Genomic DNA, 23,289 nt, shown 5'->3' with positions numbered 1-23,289 from the left:
CCACAATACGTCCATCTGAAAAATGCGATCGCGGAAAACGTGATATAGATGAAACACCGCCTTACACGATTGTGTACTCTTGGTTTCCTTTTCCTTTTTTTGTCCACCTACCCGAACGTTCGTCAATCTTGACTTTTCTTCGGCTTCTTCTCTAACTCCGATCTTGGTAACACGGTGTCGCACAACCACAACATATGGTCCAGAAGAAGTGACCACTCCTTATCATCCTCATCCGTACCATAGTTTATGCGACCGTATATCCAGGATCACTCCGAACGGCTTCGATGTCTGTCGTCGGAGCTTCGGCTGGCGCACTGGAATCGATTTTTACGTAGCCGATGACCTCCGTCATCATCAGCTGCGTGTAAGGCGCCGGCGTCAACGTTCGCTCCTCTGGGTGTAACTTATTTGACTTTTGGCGGCTGTTTCCTTTATTGGGCATTCACAATCTATCGGGCTTTTATTTTTCTTTTTCTTCTTTTGAAGCCAAGGTGTTTTCCGGATTGTTTTCCATAACGGTTTCTGTATACGTTAGGAAAAGATAAAAAAAAAAAAAAAATCCGATAACTAATAACTTTTACGACACTCCATCTATTACAGAGTATGAACAGTAAATTATGGATTAAAAATGGTCTCCATGATATACTTATAAACCTTGATAGCAATTAGGAATAACATAATAAAATACTACAACACATAATATACAGACAGCATATTTTAAGTTTAAATTCGGACAATTTTATTTATGTAAACAATAAATAACGTTATTAATTATTTTGTTATAATTTAAAAACATTTGTGGGAACTAAAAACTTTTACGTATATTATATTATTATGAATTTAACTAAACGCAATGAATTTTTTTTATTTATTTTAAGATATTATTTATTTGTACTATGAACATACTTTTGCTGTTTCGTGGCATATACAGAAACATGTTATTAGTTTTAGAAGTTGATATGATATAAATAAATATTATTAAATAATAATTAAATATTAATAATATAATGAATGCAATATTTTTGTATTTTTGGTAAAAATAATATCAACCTACTGGCCCTACTGTAATATTAAAAGTAAAATAAATAACTTTAGTACATCATAAAATATACTTATAGTAATCATTTTTCGTAGGTTTACAATAATGGTATATCGTTGAATTCAAATTGAACACACCCATAACAGTAACCTACTCAGCACCTACTGTACAGCAGTGTTACCCACTTGCCTATTTTTTATTTTTATAATCTAAATACATTTTTGATTTTTAGATATAATAAGTAAACGTTTAATTTATTTTAATTTTTTTTTGTGTACAATTAATAATTATAAATTTTAATATATAATATTTAACTGTAAATCTACATTTAATTATAATTTTTGGTATCAGAATAGTAATAACTATTAAATTTTTGAGTATTTTTAAGTCATATAAAATACCTTTAAAAAAAATAAAAATAATTAAAATGACAAAAATGTTATTTGTATTTATTTATATTCCAATAATATGTTAATTTATGAGAAAATTTAAATAGTTCTTAACATTTGCTCCATTTATGGATATTTTGAGAGCTAAGGTATTCATGATGCCTTTAAGCCTCCTATTTATAAAGTTTATTCCACCTATAAGAATAATATTATTAATCGATTTATAACATTAAAATAAACATACAACTATTTATTATTTATTATTACATGGAGCAATATTAAGATAGTAAGTTGAGGTTGAAGCCTGTTTAATTTTGATAATGGGTAAAATATCAAGAACTCTTTTCATACGTTCGATTGTGATATTAACCAATGGTTTGTAAAACTATTCAAGATTTTATTTTTATTGAAAATATTGTTGGTATAGCTTGCTTGTTTAGTTTCTAAAATTAAATTATGAATTGTACGATATATAATAACATTGTTATGAAATACATACTTTTATAAAGTACAATATAATATTGTTTTATGAATATTAATTTATGTTTATAATATATATTATAGTAGTTTTTCATTATTTAATATTTACAATTTTATAAATTTATCGTAATATTTGTTATTATTCAAACATTGTTTTCAAATACCTAGAAAATAATACAATTTTAAATCGTTGAATACATATTCTTAACACTATGTTTAAAAAGTATTCAAGTACATATTTCAAAAATAATCTTAAATGTTTATTTTTTTATTTTTTAGTCAAAAAAAAATTAGGTACCTGTCCTATAAGTATAGCCTACAAGAATATTGAGTTGTTGAATAGCATGAAGTTACTACACTTGAGCAACTCAATTGTCCTTTTGTTTTACTCGGTTCGAAAATCGCTGACTGACAATCTATGTACAAAACCCCAAAAGTACTCTCTAGGTTATTTAATCTTATAGACACTGTTAGGTATAAGGAGTAGGTACAAAAACTGTACTACATATTCACTTGCGATAAAAGCAATAACTCTTCAAGTCCATTCAACAAAGTGAACTCGAAATTTGTAAGAAAATAATTTTTAGTAAGTTTTATTATTATGTTTTCGTTCCCTTTATTTTTATTTTTCGTTCGGATTAATTTTGATGACCGTGCATTCCCATCACGTTTGTCACAACAGGTCTCATCTACTGAAGTCACGTACCCGAACTTTCAAACGTTTTACCGTGTAAAGCGTTCAAATAAAATTTGACCAAATCCTATAACCTACTCGCATGTTCGCATGAGTTTTATGTTGAACCCCATAGACACTATTACTCACTGGTAATCTGCTTGTTTGTCCACACACTGGATTTTTTTGTCAGTGATTTTATGTTGTTATCGAAAACTGGGTTAAAATACACATAGTTTCCATGAACCATTTAGTTTGTAGTTTACGTGACACGGCTTCCTGTGTTGAATATTATACACAGTATAGGAAAAATAAAGTTTACGACGTGACGAAACCAGACCAACTATTCGATTTAATAATATTATATTAATTACCATTAAAAAAAAAAAAAAAATGTATCAATAATTATAACAGTTATAACTAATAAATAGTAATTAACTCTTACCTATAAACATAAATGAGGGGTGTTAATCTTAAACGTACTATTTCCAAAAATACTGATTTTTCATGAGAAACGGTTTACTGTATCTTCTCTTCTAAAACCAATATAATAAGATATTATATTATGTATAATGACTAATGAATACCTAAACATACCACTTATATTCATTTTATGACAATAGCATGCTTTGAAAAAAATTATTCGTTTTGGAAAAACTGTTAACTATTAACTTTTAAAATGCATTACTCAATAAAAATATTGATTTGAAAACGTTATTTAACTTTAATACCTATTGTTCTATTTGTTTAAAAATCATACTGCATTTAATAAATTTAAACATTTATTATTACATTTTTACATTTATATTTAATTGATCAAAATAGAATTAGTACCTATGCATACTTTATATATATATATATATATATATATATAATATTTATTAAGTAACCATGATTTTCTTAATAAATACAATCTTAATTATTTTAGATATTATTTTAGTTAAACTGTTTTTATAAAATATTTTAGCATAAGATTGTATGTAAAAAAAAAAAATAGTTAATTTACTTTAATTCGTTCCAATATTTTCAGGATTGGTATTTCTTTATATAATTTTAATTCTAGTTAGAAATTTGGTGCCTATTGTTTTGTATTTAACCAGTACATAAAATAGATTAAAATTATATTGATTCATACATTAAATTAACCTCAATAACTTACTAGTATATTATTTAAATTAAATTAAATTATACACTTTTAATAGAAAGTTTAGCTAGTAACTTACTAATATAGGCTTCATGGCTACTTATTAAGATATTAATAATTGCGAAATCCTTTATATTTTCATATCTTTTTTTTTATATTCATATTTTACGAAGAAAAATCAATACCTATTATAAAGTATATTATAGATTTTAAGGATATATAAATACTCAAAATAGATTACTGTTTACATAAGAAAGGGAAAAAAATATTAAAAAAAACACTACGCAGTTGTCGTAGAAAAAACATTTGCGGGAACTACATGGTTCAATACAAAGTGAAAACAAATCATTTTTTTAATACATGTATAAGTAATTTTAAATAATAAGACTTATAAAAAAAATCTAAAATTGTACCTAATATAAATATATAATATTACTACTGTAATATAACTAATTAAAATGTTTTAAATTACATCATTTTTCGCATTAACTATTTTATTTTTTCTATACCAAAATATAGATCATAATAAGTCAGTATATTTAGCATAATAGAAATTAAGTCTATTTTGGAATAATTTATAGACATATTTTGCTATGGCATAATAATTGATGTCTATTCATTTAATATAGATAATAGTTATAACATTGACATGAAATAGGACTAAGTACGTTTTAATTATTTAAATATCATTTTTATGCACGGAATTTTTTTTTTTTATTATTATTTAATCATTTTTAAATGTAAATTTGACAAGGAAATAGTACGTTTTGAGTGTTTTGACCTATTCTAACAATGCCAATCGATTTCTTAATATTTTCCTATACCTAGCTGACTCGATTTTATAAATGTTAGCAATAGTACGTATTGGATTTCTTTTTTTTAAATATGGTTAAAATAACCTCAATAATAATAAATAATAATTTATTAGTTTAATAACAATTAATAAAAAATAAGTTACTCGTATAATAATTTGCTTTAGGAATCTTAAATTTCTTGAATTAACATAATATTATATGATTTATAAGGCTATTTTAAATGTTAAGAAAATTATAATTATAAGTTACCTAGATGAAAGTTAATACTATTATAAATGTTAACGTTGTTCGTTTAAAATGAAATGTAAATATACACGCACGTAAGAAATTAATGTACTTATTAAACGGTAACTTAATTAAAAGGTATAAATCACATTTTATATTTTTAAGTTCCTAGGTATTAAAAAATATAAAATGTAGAAACTAATTTTATTAATATTATTAATCTTGTTGACATCTTATACTCATCTTATTCATTTATGCAGACTCATGAAAAAATCTTAACTTAACATTTTGTGTATACAAATTGGTATAATATAAATATTAGTTTAACAAGTTTGTAATATTTACATTTATAATGAGGATTGCATTTTATGAAAACATACTATAGTTAAAAGATAATTACTGAGTCTATAAACTCTATTTATATTAGTTCTTATTTATAGTTTTAATTATCACTTTATAGGTATATAATATATCGTTAGTGAGAAAAATTATTCATGATAAACTAAAGGATAGAGACGATATATTTAATTCATAATTTATTATATTAAATTAGTGTAGTTAATTATAGCTAATAAAGCCTTAACTTTAAATAATTTATATTATAAAAATACAGTACTAAACAGTTCATTGATTTTAATTCAAATGTACAATCTAATAAAATAATAAAATGAATTTGAAATTTTTGTTCATGATAATAGAAGTCGTTCTGTTTAACGAAACTTAACTATTAAGTAAGAAAATGAAATATGTGAATGAAAAAAAAATCATGCGCATCTTCCTTAACTCGATCATGTAAGTTGATATTGTGACTGGTTGTATGTGTTTGCCTCTAAAAAATTAAGACTAGTTTTTTATAAATAATAACGTAATAATTTCATATTAATTTCTAATAAACATTATCAAAAATTAAAAATTAAACCATAAACCTTCTCAACATTTATTTCAATTTAGTGAGATATAGTTATAGGTTTATGAATATGTATAATTCGTTTTCATTATCTCCTTTCATTTAATAACTAAATGTTGAGGATAAAATGATAAATATGTTAAAATATGTTTTTTAATTTTAGATTGAGTTAGGTTCATGATTAATAATGAATATAAAACAATTATAATTATAATTTTTTAAGTACGTGTAATTCTAGTACTAAAATGTTTTAAGAATAACTATTCTACTAATAAAATGGTTTTCAAAAATAATTAAAGGTTCATTATTTGAAAATAATGAAGTTGGTAAAATTTTAAATGGAACAAACGTAGTATTATTAATATTTTTTAGTATTAGTATTATTCTTTTTTCTGATTTGATAAATTAATTTTTTTCATAACCTACGAATAAATAATACTTCTAATATCGCGGTTCAAGATAATATTAATATATTAAATACATATAGTTAATTAGTTATTACTCATATATAATAAAAAGTCGTAAGAAATATAATTTTTTTTTTTAAATACAGTTTTTCAATATTATTAAACTGTGAAAAAATATATAACTTTTCCAATAATAAATCTAGACACTTAAACAAAACGGCTTGGCCATATTATACTATTTCAACTAAATCTTTTTCGTTTTTAAATGAGTATAAGAACAACATAAACATGAAACATAGCTTAAAAATTACCTTTTGAAGTACTTACATATTATGTGTTCATTTAATTTCTCCGTGGTGCTTTTTGTTTGTGTTTTATTGTTCCAAAGAGAAATTACTTAAAAAAACAAAAAGTAAGATATAAAGCTTAGAACATTGCTATAATACCAATACATTTAAGTATTTCGAAATGCAGGTGAAGTTGAACGTAAAATGAATTATTTGATAGTACCTAAATACAATTATGGTAAATATGATAAAGAAACTTAAATATTTTATATTTACATTACCTATGGCGTTACTCTTAAAATGCTATTCACGGTGACAACAATAGCATAACACAAATTGTTGACTACATATGTTAACCATAGTTGAAATATTACCTCTGTTACTTTTGTTTATTTAAGGAAAATATAACATGGTTTTTAAACAATATTATATAAGTAAATACCCACAATATTTAATAATAGGATAAGGAAATATATTATTATAATATTTACCGAGTATGCTGTTGAGTGACACTGTTATGACGTTTTTTCCATATAGAATATTATATGAAATGAATTATCATAATATAATACTACACTCTAATATTATTTTAAAGTTATAGTTAGTTATTTTTTACCTAATTTGTCATTTTAACTTACATTGTAAATTTAATTTTTGTACAGTTATTAATCTTTATTCTTTTAGACCTATATTAGGTATGATCTTATTATAGTTGTATATGCTGTATAATATATGATTCATGTGGAATAAATTATATACATTTATAATAGTTTTATTAAATAAAATGTCTATAAATATAGATAGTCATGTAAACATATATATATTTTTTTTATTAATTATAATTTATAAGTATTATAGTTTTGTTTGAAAAATTTTTATTTAATTTGTCGAGATTTATTTTTTGTAATATTATTTATACCTATGTTTTTTGTCTAAACTGAACAATATTAAACAATCTACATAAATTATAAAATTCAGAGATTGTTGACATGTAAACGTTAAATAGTATAAACTATAATCAATATTTTCAATTTTAAACATTTTTAGTAAATTAAAATATTCACATCATGTGTGAATTACAAATTGTTATTGTATACCGGTATTATACAATTGTTGATTATAAAGAGCATAAAACACCCACAGATTTATAAAGTGTATCGATTGCAGTGACAAAAATGTAGGTCGGTTTGAACTGTTAATAATATGGTATTATATATTTCCAACTATTGCGTTTTATTGATTGTAGGTGCTAATACATTATTATTTCAAGAATTAACATATAACAATACCGCAGACAAATATTAATTTAAATATAAAGTTGCCATATTTGATTGTTGAAATTAATTTATTTTTAGATTAACGATGATTAAAAACAAAAGTAAATAAACACTATTGTGTATATTATATTAATTTTTGAAATAAATGTTGTTTTCATGTCCTCCTACTTTTAAGAACAATGTTAATAATAATCCATTATGCCGCAGCCACTTGCTGAAATCGTGTAATGAGTTAATAGAATTTGATTTTAATTCTGATCAAGTTTCATAACTAAAAATGTATGTTCATTTCTTGATTATTTCAATATATTTTTACTGATTGTTTTTGTTGAAATTGTGTACAATACGATATAATAATATTCACTGTATATTTTAGCCTTTGCTGGCAATTAAACTATAAATAAATAAATTCAGTTTTTGTTCTTTAGCTATCATAATAAATTATAAATCATTGGATTAAGTATTATTATTTATTTCTATTAAAGAATATTATAATTTAAAGCAATAATACTAATAATGTATAAGTATTAATGTATTATTTATTTAAAACTACAGTAATAAAATATTATTATTAAAATATTATTTTATACAACAAACTGACTTTTTTTTATGATCAATTTTGATAGTCATTATAAGCTACTTCGCCTACTTATTGATATTTATGTATGCAAAATAGAAACCTTTCTGGCAGTTTTGATTTTAATAGTATGAAATGAAATTATATCATTTTACGTGTGCCATTCATTTTAATAAATAATAACTTATAATATGGTTGATAACAATTATAACTAGCTGTATATAATAATATTATGATGATTATATTAAAATTAATTTGATACATTAAAACATTAGGAACTTGAACGAATTATAACATTTTATGAATTCGTATTTCTTCAGTTAAGTTTGTTTTTTTAAGTATATGTAATCGTAAGTAATAATTGTATGCATTGAAATATACAATATCCGAACTTTAAAATGTGTAATTAATAAACATTTAAATTGTGAATAGCTCGAAAATAAAAAATACTGACAAAGAAGTGAAATTAAAAAAAAATTAGTATCGTCTTTGAAAATGAAATGTATTATATAATATTTACTATATGTATAATCTGAACAATTATTACAATGTCTCCCTATAAATCTGTCCTGTCTCAAGATTAATTGGCACTAGCGAAGATTTTAGAAGTTCCCACGAGATTGTGTGTTATGTTATAGTTCTCACAGAGAGCTGTCGTATTTTATTGGTTTCTCTGGTAAATTTACCTGAAAAGGATTTCGAACTACTGAACCACGAATTCACCGGACCAGAGGACAATAAAGATCACTTGTGAGCCTCTCGAAGAAATAGTTCCCTACCATTTGTGTCTTATTACCTTTATTGAAAAAAAATACAATTTATGGGAATTCTATTCTTTTGAATATAATGTTTTATTGTATTTTGAAGTACAGTTACATAATAAAATGAAAATAAGTAATAAGTAAACATATTAAAGTATTATTCAACGTTAAGTATTGTATTTATATTTCTGATATAATTAATCATTAAATAAATAAAACATACTAAAAGTAATTCTAAATCTAAATACTAGAAATAAAAATAATAGGATTACAAATTCAAGAAACTAATGTAAATACAAATGCAATGTATTTGAATATTTATATTTTAAGAATATAGATCACATAAAACATTGTCATTAGTTTTTGACGCAGATTGCATTGACTAACATTACAAATATATAATATTCATTATTTGGGTATTCTTAACAAGGAAGTCTTCAAATTACGTTATCAATATCATGAACCGTTGAATTTTATAGTTTTTGACTGCTCAATTATAATAATGGATTTATAATTTTATGATTTCAGTGATAATGACGGTAATTTTGTCCATTTTCACGGTGGTGCCTTTAATTATGTTCGTTGTTGGTAAGTTTTGTGCTATTAAGTATACTTTTAATTAAAGCAAATATTATTTAATCCCATTATACGAATGCATGCATATAATATTATATTAGCTATGAAAACTAAGTTTTAAGTATAATTTTCTGTGTATACCAATACAAGTAATTAAAATAATTTAAATGTATAATTTAATATTTTCATATTTATCAAAATATATTGTGGTTTAACGAAAAATGTAAACCTTTCTTCAATAAATTTGGCTATAGGTAATATAATATTCAAGCATTATTGAAGGTTTTTAAATTATAAAAATGTTACCATTGTAATAAACTAATAGCTAATTATTTTTATTTTTTAAAACATCAGCTTTCGTTATTTTAATAACAGTTACAATAATATTAGGGTACTACTTTATTTATATAATAGTATTGTTTTATGTATGGCAGATACTTAAATAAATATAATATTAAATTTTTTTATATTCACTTATCATCTCTATAAATAATAACTGAATATCAACATAAGTATATGAAGAAGTTGAACAGTTGTAATTTAGTCAACTTCGAAATTGTATACTTAAATATTTTACGCATGATATTAATGTAATAAACCCAACGTACGGGGTGTAATTTTTTTTTTAATAATAACATTACAGTTTATTTATATAAGAAATTATATATATACATATACATAATATAGGATAATAATAAAAAATATTAAATATTAATTATTATGTATTTCTATTTTTAGTACTTTTAGTCAATTATTTTAATTCATATTATTCATTTCTAACTTCTGAATTTATACCACGATGATGTATAGACTAAATCAATAGTTGATGTTATGCAAAATATTCTCTTCTGATAAATGAACTAAAAATTGTATTAATTTAATATTAATTTAATACTTAAACAAGCAAAAAAAAAAAGAGTAAGATCGATAAATACATTTTTAGTATATATTTTTGTTTAATTGTTACATATCAGTGACAAAATAAAATAAACGAAAAAGACTAAAGTAGTTACATTTTTATATATCATCGATATTTTTGTAATCATACATTAATTAAAATAAAAATTATTTATAGGATCATTTCTATATTAACTATTTAAATTTTTCTTTGCAGTGTCATGTCAGGTAGGTAATATTAAAATGTTTATTGACTTTAATAAAGATAAACATTGAAAAACGAGTATTTCATCTGTCATAATATGAGTTTAAAAACTATAGACAAGGCATCAGACAAGTCATAGTTTCTAAAAATGATAAAATTAATTGTAATCTGTTTTGGACGGGTATTTTATACCTACGACGCTAAGTAATATAATATATTATACCTATACTAAAAGTTTAGTAATTTATTATTCGGTAGGTTTTCTATAAAATATTAACAATTAACGTGGTCGATTGCAATTATTAAAAATTAATTTTATAAGTAATTACATCTTTAAAATTAAATTGATGTATCATAAATGACTGATTTTACACATCATTAAATTTAGTGTATAGCTATAGACCACAGTTTGATTGAAGCACTTTTCCGTTTTCTAATTTATTATATTGTCATTTGATTTCGAAATGTTTTAAAGGTAATTGATGAATAACAATTTGCATATTGTTTACAAGCGTGAATTTCATAAAATAAAAATAAGGAACTGTCAACTGTCACTTTTTTTTGTGTTCATTGTTGTGGACGATTCGTTCAATCCTTCGTTGTAGTATTATAAATTTGTAATGTGCATACTAGGAATGTATAAACAAAAAATAATAACCTCACAATATAAAGTCAGTAAGTGAATTATGCAACAGCAATTTCATTGTTTTTGTCTTTTATTTTATTATACAATTTTTGATTTTCCGAAAGAGTGTGTTCTTATAGTTGTTACTAAGAAAAACTAACAGTTTCAGTACTGATGAAATGTTATTGATTCACAAATAAAATATAATTTTCTGAGAACTTATTTATAATTATTATTTTTTGATCATCAATTATACTCAAATTTACTTTAAATAAAAAGTTAATAAGATATAATAAATATAAGGTATGTAGCTTACCAATATTATTATCAATTTTGGTGGAAATAAAATAAGCTGAAATTTACGATTATTCTATAAATTCTAAAAAAGTTCGATGTATTTGCGTTGTGAATTGAAAAAAAAATCAAAAATATGTATCATGTTAAATATACAGTTGTAAGTTGCTTATTTCAAATTCAATTAACGGAGAGCCAGAAATATACCAAAAAATTAAAATACTTTTAATTATTAAAACCGAAAGTTTAAATAACAAAACTACAAAACACAACATTATTGTACACGTATTATTAGTTATATTATTATATAGTTTACTTATTAGATGAACCTTTTTTTGACATACTTTCTTTAGTATCCACAATACTAACAAATAAAATAATGCTTATTTAAGAAAAAATAAATTATACTCAATAAATAATTGAAACAAACATCGATCAAGACTATTCAAGCATTAGTATACATCCATTTGATTAAGCAAACATAAAAATTAATTGAATCATGTAATATTACATACTAATAATTATTATGGCGTACTAAAATTACTTAGTTATCATTTTCCAAAGTACTAATTATTAGGAGTTGTTGCCATGATAAAATAAAGGAAGACACTCTGTATAATATATATTATGTATAACATATCTGTACAATGATTTATGGTCTTATGATACTATATTCATTTACATATCATTAATTATTTGAATTCGTTCTTGTTATGATATGCGTGTATTTTTTAAACATATTTTTATATCAACTAATTTTTAGCTATTTGGACGATAAGTAAAGTTTATAATATCAATAATAATAACAATAATAATATAAGTTACGTGAATGGATAAATCAGAGAGAAATAACAGAAAAAGCATCATGTAGGAATGAGGGATACTAATTTTGCATTATATTAGTTGCATCGTCTTTCGGTAAAATATTTTATTTATAATATTTGGTACACTATTTCCCATTTTCCAACTCGATTTAATGGGAATATAAATTTAATAAGTGCATCACACTCTAACCAGATACAACGAGAAAAACATGAAATAGTAACACAGTGAAATAATGTCATATTATATTATTGTCTGGCTGCCAAATATACCTATAATACTACTCATGTTTCGCCTTGTTCCAATAATATTAGATTTTTCACCAACCCAAACCAACCGAACCGAATCGCACGTTTTGAAACTATATATATAGACGTGTGGTATAATAGGTCGGGTCAAGGAATATTGATTCTTCCGCTACATAATCATATAGTCACCCTGACATGACACGACTGCACGATACAATATTATATTATACACCACGTGCAATTGCACATGCACATCACACTTTAGGAGATCGGGTATACGACATGGCACTGTGGCGCCAGCTAACGAATAACCGTAGTAACGACAATTATCAATATAATATCATCATCATCATCAACAGCTTAACGGTCCACGAAGGACCTGCGCTGCCACTAGTAAGCCTCACCATTTTTCTCTGTTCAACGTCCAGTCTAACGTTGCATACTCATCTATCAACGTACTCATCTATCAGCCTCATATCCTTTTCTACTGTCTTTGAAATCTTGTTCTTGGTCTTCCAAGTGGACGTTTCTTATTTATTTTTCGTATCAGAACATTTTTTAATAAATCTCCATCAGCTCTCCACACATGTCCCAGCCATAAATATAATGTCATTATTGTAACGCGACGGGTGACGATGGCGTTCATCGTCGTCGTCGTCGGTTTTGACGTGTTGCAGGTGTGGAGTTTGTGCGTGACTGTCCGCGGGAACCGCACATACCGGTGTACATGATCGTGGGCGGCATATTCGGCATGATCAAAATGGTGTGGCTGCTATGCCGACAGATCAAGTCGCTGCGGTACAACAAGCGCCGGCGGCCGGACATGGGCACGCGGGAGGACATGGTGTCGTCCATGGGGTCGCGGATAGCGTCCGTCGGGCTGGCCGCATTCCTGGCCGGTTGGTTTGCGCTGGGCAACTATTGGATACTGTCCGTGTACTGGCCCGACTCGGAGCCGTCGTCGCTGTACGAGCCGAATGGATGGTGCAACCGGACGCTGTACGTGACCAGCCTCGTGCACTTGGCACTCGTGTACGCGGCCGGCGCAGTGGTGCTCGCCGCCGTCGTGGCCGTGCTGGTGTTCCAACAGTGCGCGTTCCGGTTCAAATAGCATACGGCCACCACGGCGCTGTGCGGTTGCGCCCACGGCCACCACGGCAGCCGCCGCATGACCATCACCGGTATATTGCCGTACAGCGCCATACACATCAGCGTCACCAGGCCCGTCGACGACGTGGCCCTGTAAATCGTGTGGGCCGTCACCGACGCTTCGCCGCCACCCGCACACACCGCTGACACATCGATCGTCCGCACGACCGCCAACCCCTCGACCACCGATGCCTCGGACGGCGGTCTTCCGCAGAGGCGTTTGCAACTGACTGCAGCTGCAGTCGTTTGCCGAGGTGCACTCGGCTGCTACAACTCGCAGCGCTACACCGGTGTAAGTAGGAACGCGTCACTATTCGAGGACTCGCGGTGTGCAATATATCGTGCGATATTCGAATGCATTAACCGTTTTTCAAATACGATAATTCGGGCTATTTTATCGAAGTGATATTCGGCGTTTGTCAACAAAAAAAAAACCACCCCGAGAATGAATTATAATTAAAAGCGTTTCTAAGGCGTTAAATTATTAATAACGAGAGACAAAATACAACCCGGATTATTGTATTGGGAATTACGACATATATGTATGTGTGTGTGTGTGTGTGTGTGTGTGTTATATTTATTATGATTATTTTAAAAGTATTATTTTACCTCGAATAATGTGTAAAAACATATATTTATATTTAGAGAGCTCTTGTGTTCGGCCGCAGTGGTGTATAAGGATATCCTCGCGATCATGATATCAGCATTCGCGCAATTTTAAGCTTATAAGTTATGAGAAACGCCTCTTAATCGAATAGATCACGGTTGAGAAATCTACAAAGATTATAATTATACAATGTTGTGTACACTTGCGTGTATAGCGTAACGTTTGCTGGTAAGTATCATTCGTAACGGTGCCCTTTGTATTCGACATATTATATTAATACGATCGTCGCCGCGTCACGCGTCGTTACGCAAAGCCATTTCGTAGACATCCATATATTATTACGAGTATTATTATTTACCTAAGTACGGAGTTCATGTCGTGTGCGCTAGTTGTCACGAGTTGTTTCGCTCATTGTCAAATACGACCGACATGTTATCGCACAGACTCTGGTATCACACAGACGCGTATAATTTATAACGTATATTTTATAATTTATCTCCGCGTTATAGAATATATTTTATCGTCCGCGTTTGTTCCCGTAAAAATAACTTCTTCTCTTTTCTTGTTCGTATTTTTGAATTATGATTTCGAACGGTTATTCTTGCATTATTTACTTACAGTCATCATAATTACTCATATTTGTATTGTATGTTTAAAAACTACAGTAAATCCTGTTTCGTAAAAGTCAATTGTAAATATTTTAAAAGTAAAATTACTTATTTTTGTTATTTAAATAGTTCAGAAAGTTTAGAAGTTTATGCAGGCGCCAGGCGGCGGGTAGAGGAATATAATATATAGTTGAATGGTGGATAATAATATAATATGTATAATAAACATGGTGAGATACCAACTTTAACTGTAATTTAACGAATTCGCGTCACGATAAACGTCGTTTTTTCCATTATTTGCTTCACTCAGAATGCGTTTTTTTTCAAATCCAGAACCATATCATTTGACACATATATAATAATAATGTACCAACTCCGACCTCCATGCCTGTTTTACTGCTCACGGGGCAAGGCTTACTGTGAAAACTAACTTCTTATTATTCCTACATCGTACGCTAGTTTACCTATTATTGTGTTTAAATGTATCATGTGATCACATATGCGTATGTTATTTTGTTAGCCGTTCTCGTTCGTTTCGCTCCTTTATTTTTATTGTTATTGTTATCGTTTAAATTGACGTTTTAATTATTGAAACCGTTTCGCCTTTTATGAAATCCTTAATGCTGTACTTAAAAGTTTGGTACCTAACACGTGTTAAACGAACTGAAACATTTGAAAATGTTTAAATGCGTTTCGTCGTTCAACCAATAATTTGATTACTCTTCGCATTTATATTATTTATTTAATACATTTCAATTGATAATATCATAATTATATAATATTTAATTTATTGCGTAATGATGCATTTAAAATTTTTAACTTTTAACACAATGTAATATTCATCATTTTTTAATTAATAAATATTAAAATATTAATAATAATATTATGTTTAATACACATAATATGAAAACTTCAATGTGCCCATTATATAATAATACTATTTAAATATACTAATTAAAAATTACTATATCTATGGTTCTCTCTATTATTGTTATAATAATTATGATACAATTATTGTGTCTTTCGACATGTAATGTTAAATGTATTAATCATATACTATTGTTACAGTTGAGTATATAGGAAATATACGTTATTGGATATAAATGCTTAAGCTTACAATATTTACAGTGACTATTCAATATTCTGTATAGTTCAAATTTAAAATGTGTTATTGCAGTCTATATTTAATATTTTAATATAAGTATTAGCTTATTTTATGATTGGTTAAAAAGGGCAATATAAAATCAAAATCACCTATAAGTCTTTCGTAGTCATAAAGATTCCAAAGCAAATGATTAAGTCCCTTAATATTTATATTACATTGTATAATTAAGTTAATTATGTTAGTTTACTCATTATTATTATATATCTGAACTAATTTACCCGGAAAATTGCTTGTTCGTAGATATATTGCATAAAATTAAACATAGGTTAACATAAACTGTCATTAAATTTTAATTGTTTACTGATTTTGTAAATTTTGATCATGATATCATAAAATGGTTCAAATAAACAGTCAATAGGTATTGAACTTTACGCTTGAATTTGGTGAAAGTTTTTAAATTATAGCTGCGTGTCATGCGTGATTTGAATTATGATAAGTGGATAGCTTATCAAATTTATTCTGTGAACCTAAATTTAATCACGCATAAATGTATCATAGTAATAATTATTCTACGATGCGGTTGTTTCATTAAACTTTGGTTTTGTATGTTTTTACGAAGTCTCGAAATGTTATAATCTCGTGTAATATACCCGTGATCATATATTATTACGTACACTGCGAGCTCATTGATTATAAATTGTATTATTATTTTCGTGAATGTAATCAACAGAAATAATTCAGTTAGAATTCTCTTAAGACTTAAATTATTATTCTACTCGTTTAACGAGTATTCGCATAAATGCAAAACAGATATAAATCATTCTGATTTATGACCATTGGTATCAATGACTAAAAGATTTTAAGTGTTTGGACGCGAGTACGTGACATGAGTTAAGTTGAGGACGACAATGGCGGAAGGTTGCGATTTATAGAACTTTAATGTAAGCATTAGGTCTCGTGGGATACCTACCCATTAAAATTGTTTGTACCGTCTAAATACATTTTTTAGTGAGGAGATTTAGATTGACCTAAGTTTTTAATAGTTGAGAGGACGTCACCTTCATGCGTTGTCCCCGTAGTATAAACATAGAACATAGCAAATTTTCGTTCAAATAATGTTGTTAGCTTTAATGTTAGAGTGAATTGACCTATTATCAAAGTTAAAGGAAAGACAATTATCTGTACGTATAAGGGTAGGGTTTTTTTGTTGATATTTTAATTTTTAATTAATGCATGAATATCGTGAATATTATAAGTTAAAAATACTCATTACTCATATCTTGAGCAACAAACGGTTGAGCGCAGATAATGTATTTATCTTAGTTGAAAAATTATTGGTTCTATTGGACACAAATTTGTTATGTTATATGTTTATAAAGTAGATACAACACATGTGAGAGTAGCGTCCTCTTAATGTATTTTTTTATAGTAAAATAAATAACAGTCCATTTAGCTTTAAATAATTTTCATTATAGTCATAATATATTGCAATACCCATATTATCTTGAATATGTTTGTAATGATTACCGTTTTTAAATTGTGTATGTAGTGTGTAGAAACAAGTAATGACATTGACTATGGTGATTAAAAATTCGTTTTAATTTATTCGTAAAATTTGATACCAAAAAAATATAATTTATAACTAAAATATTTTATTTATAAAAAATTAAAAAATTCTTCCAGTCAAATAAAAATAAATCTGTGACCAATAAATCAAACTTTTCTTTATTATTTTTATATTTATAACGAATCATAATAATTTATTATTATTGAGTACTACCGAAAAAATTTAATTAAGTTTAGATATAGTTAAAAACTGTAAATGATATTTAATACTTATAATATTATATTATAGTTTTTAATATTTAACCGTTAAAATTATATTATATAATATATTTTCATCTAAAATAAATTAACCGTATGTTATATCATTCTACTATAGAAATGCGACGATTCGTTGCCAATGAAATCTAATTAATTCATTAAAACTGTTTATTCAAGACCAGTAAGTCTAATGTCGAGAATTTCGTTAAGCATGTTGTATTATATTTGTCATAAAAAGTTTTATTCTTCCTCTTAAAAATGAAAATAGGTTTTTTTATAAGATGGTTATCAGCGAAAGCGTATACTGTAGTGTTTCTCAAGTGGTATAGTATTGTTAATAATAATGCTAAAACTACAATAATTGCAAGTTATACATATTATATATATACAAATAAAACATTAGAATTGAACTCGGGATGAAAGACTTGAAATTTAAATTATTTCACATCATTGCATCTATTACTTATCTTTAAAAATATTGACATTTTATAATCCAGTTTCCAAATGTCTTGTCCGTCCGTTAATGCTTAAGTTGATATTTTTTTATTTGTGTTTTCTATGGAATATCTCCCTATCTAAGGCGTGACAATGATTTTATTTATTCAATATATACCGGTGTTTAAGTTGGAAATTAACTCGGTCGCTCTCCTAGTGTCGATAGACACTAACAATGAATTATTGTCTAAATGTAAACGGCAAATCCCTGTATTTTGTTGTCCCCTTGGGTTTTCGGTGTTTTTAACAATTCGTTTCAATTTTCTCTCAAGAACCTCCTTGCTCATGTTTTCACCGTACACAATTGTATCCAAACTTAAAGACAATATGTAAAATTAAAATTGAATCATTCAGTAGTGTCAACACAACAGTGAAAACCCAAAAATGTAGTATTTATAAATTAAAATTAAATGTGTTAAAGTATTATTTTATAGGATTTTAATACATTTAAATAAAAATTGATTAACATTTATGTATATTTATATACATCTGATCTTCCTATAACATGAATAGTTTTTAAACCACATTTTAATTCTTTATCAAAGTTAAATATAATGTTAAAATAAAGTTAAATATATTTATTTCAAACATTTTCATATACGACTGTGTAACTGACATTTAATTGTTTTTAGATTTACGGATTTCTATTGAATTATTATCGGTATGTACCTACATGAAACATGCGGTTTATGTTTAAACTTATTTGTTTTATTCAGATTACACAATTAACCATATTATGAATGCTGGGACCAAAATAGAAGAATTTATAAAATTCAATTGAGTCTTTGTAGAGTAAACTGTACGTATTAAATAACATTTCCTACACTAATACTAACCATATCATAACAAAAAAATATCAAAGATGTGATTGCATTATCGATTATGAAAATAATCTAATTTTTTCATTTTAAGTTCTATATTGTTGGCATACTCGTATATGTATATCGTCCTTTACTTATGTTTTTAATAATACATATTTTTAATTGAATTATATTTATTTTGTCTTGATGTACTTCAATATATCATCATTTTTGCCTATAATTACACCATGAAAATTTGTTTGTTTCAGTTTTAATCATAAATATCTTATTGTCTCCTTAAGAATCTATTGTCTGAGTAACCTAATATTCGTAATATATTTTCTATAAATTTAATATAATTAAAACAACGTGTTGATTTCCTAAAAATACCTATAAAATAAAACTAATGCTTTAATATTTTTAATGTCTTGAATATTTAAATTATTTTTTAAAATATTATCATTTTCGTTCAAAGATATTATTTTAAAACTCATAATAAGAAATTTCAACAAATTTTATATGATTTCCTGTGCAACGTTTTTATGGCTATGAAATTTGAAGATATTGAATAATGAATAACAAAGGTTATAACATAAGCACTCTTATAACATTAAAGATCTTCGTAGGAACTTTTATAAAAAATAAAATCATTAATATTAAGGTGTACAGCATATTGATTTTTTTATTTTTGTGCAACCGTAACCTAATTTTTGTTTAATATACAGTTTTATAATCATTATTTACTAAACAAATATTTTAATATTGCCATAAATATTTACTGAAATGGGTAGTTAAAAGAAATATATATATATAAAAAACTATCAATCATTTTCGTTTTATTTTTAGACGATTTAATGTTATAAATACAAATATTATACTTGATAAACCTCTGCAATTTAATAAATATTAAAATACTCATATGAAAAATCGTCTAGTCTATATGATATTCAATAGGTATTCTTTTCATATATTATATTTTAATATCACACAATATTTGATTTAATATTATAATTGTCATGAATCAAGTTTATAATTTCCGTAGAAAAATGAATTTGAATAATATATTATGTAAATACCTACATTATATTTAAAACATATTATACCAATATTGTGTTTTTGTCAGTATATAATATAAATTAGGTACAAACCTTGTTAAGGGATGTTGATCTATTACTATTTTCATCTCAAGATCAATAAGTTGAAAACGATGGTGAAGTTAAGTATTTTGGAAAATGTTTATCTACTCACATTTCAAGTTATCAGTATTATGTAACTAATCGTATAGGTTTATTAGATAATTAATATAAAATAATAATTAACACGTCATCGTTTTATACTATTTATTTGCACAGCCAGTTAACTACATGAATCGAAAACATTTCTAGACTAAATTCATATAGGATATAATATAAATAACTGGATAAAAAAAAATATCGTCTTTAAATGAAAAGATACAATACAAAAACCACGTAAGAACGTGTTACACTGGTGATAAAAAAGTAATACATTTCGATTAACAAAATATGCGAAATTTACCTTTTTAGTAGAACTGGAAAAAAAACAGAATAGGCAATTAAAAAAAAATTGTTTTGAGTTTTCTGTGAACTAAAACTATATACATATTATTTTACATTCAATACAATTTTTTATATTACACCATATAATCAAAACTACTGTCTTAGCTATAAATATAGTAATTTGGACCTCTTATATTATATTAATTTTTAGATAAAATTTAGAGGAGAATAAATCACTGTTAAGTTAAAAAAATTAACCATTATTTTTAATTCAAAAAAAGTTTGATTTGGGTCCAGTAAAATAAAAGCTATAGTAAAAGAGCAAAAAAAAAAAAGATTTCGTTTTCCTGTAATTACTTCTCGTTCATTTATTTTTAAAAGTAAAAAATAATAAGGAGACTTTATTTCGAGGTTGATTTAAAAAAAAGGTACCTAATAGAGGTTATTGAAATCCATATAAATGTTCTGAAGGTTAAGTTAGTTTAAAATAAAATATTTATGAAAATCTATTGATATTGTAAATACAAATGTTTGTATATTCAACAGATGGATTTCCTGAATGACCTGTTAAAATAAAGACACTCATATTATAAAATGTAATTCAAAATTTTGTGTAGGTATCTAATATGTAGTTTAATATGGTTTTAAATTTTAATATACACGTATTGGTTCAAGTAAAATTCTACATGGTTATACGATGTTACCAAAATGTTTTATTAGCAATTATATTCAACAATAATAATTATTGAAACAAATAATTTCAATTTACCTACTAATCGCGCATAAATTTAATATAAAACGAATAAAATATCTTGAATTGTATTAAATAATAATTGTAAATTATGTTACACAACAATACAAAATACAAATTATTGATACATTTATGATGAAAATAAATGATTAATTGTTTCATGCATTGAAAGAAAATCAAACTATTTTAGATAGAGTCTCGAGATGGTCAATTTATACTTAAGTATTTTATATTAATGTTACAGGTTATTCTGTAAAATAATTTAAAGTATATAAATGGGTAATTTATTTAATTGTTAAGATAAATAAATAATTATTTGTTATTGTAGAAAAGCATTATAGCTAAGTACTATGTATGTATTATTTAAACTTTATTAATTATTAATTACCTATATTTAGTTGTATTTTTATTTTTCATATAATATTGTTCCAGAATTTAAGTTTTTCTTGTTGTAAAATATTAATTTAATATGTTTCAGTTAATTTATTTTTAGTAAGATTTCACTGTTATTATTATTTTTTCGTCAACACTTGTTTTGTTATTTTTTGCAGATAAATATTCTTATTTAGATAATTGTAATAAAATTAAAAAAAAAAAACACCAAACACAATTTAAGGAATCAAACTTTACATAAATACATAAAAACTATTTATAGGTATAGTGTTATTTACGTGGCTATAATAGGCTACATTTATATTATAAAATCTATATTTTAATTGATGATTTATGTCTATTACAAATTATCTAAAATATTTTATCAAAAAATAAATTATTGTATACCATTAAACTATTAATATACTTAGCTTAAAATATTATAATACTACGTTTTAATAGTTGTGTATTTTATGTGAAAAAAATATAATACTGAATTGTTTTATTCTTATCTTGTTTTTATTTAGAAAACGATCGTTAATGAACCACAGTGAAAGTGCCATGTGTTGTAACTTCAAAATTAATAATCTGAACTATTAATTTTTATGGTGGTTCTGTATTACTGCATCAAAATAATTTTATTAAACATACAATTGTAATTTTTAGAGTATAATAGTTCAAATTCATAAGAAGCACATTCTGGTAAGTATAAATAATATTTATACTTAATATAAATAAATCTTTTGGGCAAATCATAAATAAAACATTTATAGAATTTTAAGAAAAACTTGACATGATAACAATAATTTATAGAATTATGTAGAGTAAAATATGATCATTATAATATATGCACTTATAAAATGTATGAATTATCAAAAAGTAAAAATTTGATTGAAACCTTGTTAATTTTTAAGACGTGACTGACAGACATTTAAAATTGTGTTCGAATCGATTTATTTTTATGATGGTAAGGGCTTTTCGAGCAATAATAATATACTTGTAGTACTATAGTACTATACCTGAAAATAAACTTACTAAATGAAAAGGTCAGGCATTTTAATGAGCATTTGAGCTTAAATTCCACCATGATTCTTGAATCCTAGAACTTAAAAAAAAATAATTAATCACACTTTTATCACAAAAGAAAACGAGCTTAGCATTAACGTTTTTCTAACAGTTTTTAATTTTAAACTAATTAAAATCAAACATTACTCGTATTATAAAATTATATTCCTAGTATTCATTATAATCTCATATACAAAGATTACACAAAAGTAAAATTTAAATTATACATTATTATTCATATTATATAATGCTATCAAATTACTGTTAAAGATTAATAATATAATTTTAAATTTTTCATCCATATGGTATATTATATTTATTTGGTAACGATTAACAATTAAATAATTA

General features: G+C 25.4%; 2 protein-coding genes across 2 annotated transcripts in view; one reads left to right on the top strand and one right to left on the bottom strand.

Annotated features, from left to right (window-relative positions):
• Positions 1 to 15,315, top strand: part of LOC132921523 (uncharacterized) — a 61,094-nt gene extending 45,779 nt beyond the window's left edge. The window contains exons 5-6 of the mRNA XM_060984590.1: positions 9,510 to 9,569; positions 13,326 to 15,315. Coding sequence (XP_060840573.1) covers positions 9,510 to 9,569; positions 13,326 to 13,759 — 494 coding nt within the window. The 3' untranslated portion in view covers positions 13,760 to 15,315. The remainder of the gene's footprint in view (positions 1 to 9,509; positions 9,570 to 13,325) is intronic.
• LOC132923049 (uncharacterized) overlaps positions 1 to 23,289 on the bottom strand; it is a 225,397-nt gene that overhangs the window by 86,082 nt on the left and 116,026 nt on the right. The gene's annotated exons all lie outside the window — the stretch shown is intronic.

The sequence above is a fragment of the Rhopalosiphum padi genome, chromosome 2 (genome assembly GCF_020882245.1).
Source record: "Rhopalosiphum padi isolate XX-2018 chromosome 2, ASM2088224v1, whole genome shotgun sequence".
Classification (NCBI taxonomy): Eukaryota; Metazoa; Arthropoda; class Insecta; order Hemiptera; family Aphididae; genus Rhopalosiphum; species Rhopalosiphum padi.
This window is presented reverse-complemented; position numbering and strand designations above follow the sequence as displayed.